This window comes from Leptinotarsa decemlineata, unplaced genomic scaffold (genome assembly GCF_025532065.1).
Source record: "Leptinotarsa decemlineata unplaced genomic scaffold, Ldec_3_MD MMD2_tig00026342_RagTag_RagTag, whole genome shotgun sequence".
Lineage (NCBI taxonomy): Eukaryota > Metazoa > Arthropoda > Insecta > Coleoptera > Chrysomelidae > Leptinotarsa > Leptinotarsa decemlineata.
The window spans coordinates 195,728-200,666 of record NW_027412695.1 but is presented as its reverse complement, the minus strand read 5'-3'; the positions used below and the strand labels follow the sequence as shown (position 1 = coordinate 200,666).

The 4,939-nt window shown below is 46.9% G+C and overlaps 1 protein-coding gene across 1 annotated transcript; it reads left to right on the top strand.

Moving 5' to 3' along the window:
* Window positions 1-3,646: 3,646 nt before the first annotated feature.
* On the top strand, window positions 3,647-4,137 carry LOC141485973 (histone H2B). The gene has a single exon (XM_074183736.1). It carries the CDS (start codon window positions 3,702-3,704, stop codon window positions 4,071-4,073), a length of 372 nt encoding a protein of 123 aa, XP_074039837.1. The 5' UTR covers window positions 3,647-3,701; the 3' UTR covers window positions 4,074-4,137.
* The last annotated feature ends 802 nt before the right edge of the window (window positions 4,138-4,939 follow it).

Sequence of the window (4,939 nt, the reverse complement as noted above, 5' to 3'; positions counted from 1 at the left end):
GCGGGCGGAGCCGCAAAGAATTAACAAAAAAGAGATAAGGCAGTGCCACCGTTGCCAGTACTTCGGGCATGCACAGAGATGTTGCCACGCAACCGCACGTTGCGTAAAATGCGGTGAACAACACGAGACTAGAGAATGCCAAAAGCAAAGGGAAGAGCCGGCCAAATGCGCAAACTGCCTGGGTGCGCATCCGGCAAGCTACAGGGGATGCAGAATGTTCCCCAAACCAAGACCCTCGCAATCAACAGGAAACAGGCCTCGACAAACGGAGAGTCAGAGGCCCCGGCAACAAACAGCTCAGAGAAAGCCAGCACCAAAGGCACAACAAACCGGAGGAAGCGAGCTGATCCAAATTCTAGGAAATCTGACGACTGAGCAGCAAAAGATCGCGCAAGCGGTCTTAGCAGCCCTAATCCAAACACCCGGACGACAGTAATGCCAGCACGAGTGCCTGGAAGACTAGTCGTAGGATCGTGGAACATCAACGGTTTCACAGAAAGAAGAAACGAGCTACTGGAGCTACTATCGCGCCTAGAAATAGACGTCATGGCGCTCCAGGAGACACGGATAAGAAGCGAAAAGAGCTACCGCATCCCAGGATATAACATGTACAGGACAGACAGGCCAGGGGGGCGCAACGCCGCGGGAGGCGTTGCGCTACTAGTCAAAACAGACCTAGCGCAAAACGAAGAAAGAAGACCGGAAACCCAAATCGGCGAAGCAGTAGCAGTTAGAGTCAACGTGAGACGCTACGAGCAGCTGAAAATATCGTCGGTATACCTACCCCCGCAAGGTAGAAGAATAGAAAGAACCGACTTGGCAGAATTATTCCCAGATCACCATCCCACAGTGGCCATCGGCGACTTCAACGCAAAGTCGCCAGACTGGAACTGTAGGTTCGCAAACACAAGAGGCAGAGATATAGTAAGATTACTAGACGAATTTGAGGACATCGAGGTAGTAGCACCGAACAGCCCAACGTACTACCCGCAAGCAGACGCAGTCCCAAGCACTCTTGACATCGCGCTAGTACAAAACATCGATACTACGGAGATGGAAGTACTAGAGGAAGGGTCGTCAGACCACAACCCCATCCTATTCACAATAGGAAGGGGAGAAGTGGAAGCAGACAACCCAACGAAGCGAATCATAGACTGGACAAGATTCCAACGAACCATACACGACGCGCTGGGTGAGATACCACGCATCGAAACAAAAACAGATCTGGAGAACGCCACGGACCAGCTTCAGCAGGCGATCACACAAACAACGGAAAGAAGCGCGAGGGAAGTCCCAGCCACGCGCTTTAACTTCCAAGAGCACCTTCCACCAGAAACGATGGAACTAATCAGAATAAGAAGACGCCTGAAAAGACAGTACCAAAGAACACGTGCACCGATGGACAAAAGGTGCATGAATAGAGCAAACAGGATACTGAAAGAAGAGCTGAAAGCGATCCGAGAAAGACAATGGACCACCCGTCTGGAAGAGCTGGCCACAGAAGATAGATCTGCGTGGCAAATGCAGAAGAAACTTAGGAACGGACCGCGACAACCCTGCCCACCAATACACGGCGAGCAAGGAATAGTCTACACTGACCAGGAGAAGGCGGAAGCATTCGCGGACAACTTCGAAAGGCAGTGCAAAGAGAATGACGTCCCGTTCACAGACGAGGTAGAGGAAATAGAAAACCAGGTGGAAAGAACGGTACGGAGGCTCAACCGACGAACAGATAATGCGCAACCCCTGGCCCCGACATCGCCTGAGGAAGTGAAAGACATTCTGAGGCACCTTATCACTCGGAAAGCACCAGGCCCAGACAACATAACAAATAGAGCACTGAAAGTGCTGCCGCGAAAGGGTATAGCAGCCATAACCAACATCATAAATGCTATACTCAGACTGCAACACTTCCCGTACCAGTTCAAAGAGGCAACGGTAATCCACATACCAAAGCCCAAGAAGAACCACCTGTTTCCAGCGAACCACCGGCCAATAAGCTTACTGCCATCCATAAGCAAAGTGGCGGAACGCGTCATCCTGAAGAGACTGGAAGAACAAACCAGAGAGTTAGGGATCCTCCCCAACGAACAATTCGGTTTTAGATCAGAGCACTCAACAGAGCTACAAGTCCTGAGGGTAGTGGAATTTGCGACAGAAGGCTTCAACCTTGGCAAAGGACACAACACCGGAGCTATCTTCCTAGACGTCTCCAAGGCGTTCGACAGAGTTTGGCACGACGGGCTACTAGCCAAGATGAGCGATTTCGGATACTCCAAACCAATGGTAAGATTAATCCAGTCTTTTCTAGCTGACAGGCGATGCCGATGCAGAGTAGGAGACGAATTATCAACAGTTCGACTACTGGAGGCAGGAGTCCCGCAAGGTGCAGTCCTTTCGCCACACCTCTACTCCGTATACACGGCAGACGTGCCCAAGCCAGAGAACAACTTTAACAAGTTGGCACTCTACGCGGACGACACGGCCCTGCTGGCGAGATCTAGGAGTCAAGCACTCGTAACAAGATACCTGCAACAACAGGCAGACAGATTAGAGGAGTGGGCTAACCTGTGGAAGATCAGTATCAACCCTGACAAGAGTCAGGCGATACTGTTCACCCGCAGGTTCGTACAACCGGAAGGCAACGTCATCTTCAACGGACAAGAGATTCCGTGGACAAACAAAGCAACATATCTCGGGGTCATCCTAGACAAGAAGTTAACATTCCAGGAACACGTACAACAGAGAATTGGAATGGCCAAACAGGCCAGAAGACGCCTGGCGCCGATCATAGGAAGAAGTAGTAACATGGCACTGAAAGTCAAGCTACTGATGATCAGAACGATCCTGATGCCGATAATTCTGTATGCATGCACTGCCTGGGGCCAGTGCGCGCAGACATACAGAAAGAAGATCCAAGCATTTATGAACACGAGCGTAAGGGCCGCCGTAAATGCTCCGTATTACATCCCTAACAGATTCATATACAGAGATCTAGGACTGGACACGCAGTATGTGGACGTGTATATGAGAGAACATGCAGAAAGCATGTTCGATAGAATCAGATCGCACTCAAATCCAGCGTTTCGCGATCTACACGATGCGTTGAATATGGGTGACCCCAGGTTCCGAGAAAGGGACAAACATCCAAGGCCGACAAGACAAAATCAGAGACCGCCCCCACGAGTCGCCGTCAGGCGGCTCAGGCAAGTATAAAAATCTTAAGTGTATTAACCATATATTCTCTTACAGGAAAACCGCGATTCAATTTCAAAATCACATTTCTCAGCTTCACTGGGAAAAGCCCGACTATTACAACTATGGCCGCCGTTAGCTTTGGGGGCCCCCATGCAAAAATTCAATTAGGAATACCGCGACAAACAAGAGCCAAATAAAATTTAAACCGAGAAGTTAGATAGGGAAATAAAAGCACCTAAAGGCTGGTTTCCAACCAAAAGAGGTTAGATATCAATCTTGCTGAAGTGCCAGCAGCTGGATTGAGGACCGTTTCCTTAAGAAACGGGGGTGGAAGGAAAGGGTCGCCAGGTCCAAACCTGCGGAAGCATTTCCGTAAGGAGGGAGCTTGCGACCTGGGCACACAACCCGGGAGGGGCATGGGGGGGCGTCTTTTACATTGAGTCGAAAGCAAACCTGCACGATAGTACTTGTTTGTTTGATATTGACGAAATTAAATTTTCAGAATGCCACCCAAAGCTAGTGGAAAGGCTGCGAAGAAGGCCGGAAAGGCCCAAAAGAATATATCGAAGACCGATAAGAAAAAGAAGAGGAGGAGGAAGGAAAGTTACGCAATTTATATCTACAAAGTATTGAAACAAGTCCATCCCGATACCGGAATATCCAGTAAAGCGATGAGCATCATGAACAGTTTCGTAAATGATATATTTGAGCGTATCGCAGCGGAAGCCTCCCGTCTTGCTCATTATAACAAGCGATCGACTATTACGAGCAGAGAAATTCAGACTGCAGTACGTCTGTTACTTCCTGGTGAATTGGCGAAGCACGCCGTCAGCGAAGGCACCAAAGCAGTTACGAAATATACCAGTTCGAAATAATTTACTTATTCCGGTCTACGATATACATTCTTAAAAAAAAACGGTTCTTTTCAGAACCACAAAATATTTATGAAAGAATTCTTACAATATCGTTTCGACGCTGAATGATAATTTATTTTTGCTAGGGCGCTAGGTCTCACTCGGTTGGGTTGCCTTGTTATCAGTACATTGTTACCTCCTTTCGTGAAACGCGCGATGATAATAAATAATTTTGCCACCTATATTTAGATGGTGCTTACCTACCTATCAACCTAAAAAGTTAACGTTCGTTACTGTTATACTAGTCATGTACTCTATTACTTATGTTATTTTTTAACGTGTTTTTTATTTACGTGCTAATATGTTGTCTAAAAACGTTTATGATTAGCATTTCTGATTTCGACTATAACATTGACGATTTATATATTTCGGGTGGGGGTGGGTGTGTATTACTCCGTTATAGATAGAGCTCACAGTATCGTCGTTCGTTCGTTCGTTCGTTCGTGTTGTAGTATCGACCTTTTTATTGAAAGTATATTACGATGATTATATCTTATCGAATATAACATTAATAACGTTCGTTATTATTCGAATGCCGTTTTCATCGAACACTTTTATAGGGATAATTTTTGAAAATGTTGATGCTATTAGAAGCGTCGGTTCTTGGTTATAGTCGTGTATGAAGGTAGACACGAGGTCTCTTCGATGCCCCTATTCACTCGTGTATTTATCGAGTATTATCGGCTAATGTATCATGTTTCTATAGACAGTCGCGCCTATGATATTTATTCGAAGGTTCCTTCCAGATCATCGATTACGAGTATTTTCGGAAAGGAATTGTCTGGAGTTACGTCAAAATCATCAATACTTCATATTTCATTGTAATT

Coding starts and splice junctions, on each gene's coding strand:
- LOC141485973 (XM_074183736.1), top strand. CDS start 3,702: ATGCCACCCAAAGCTAGTGGAAAGGCTGCGAAGAAGGCCGGAAAGGCC.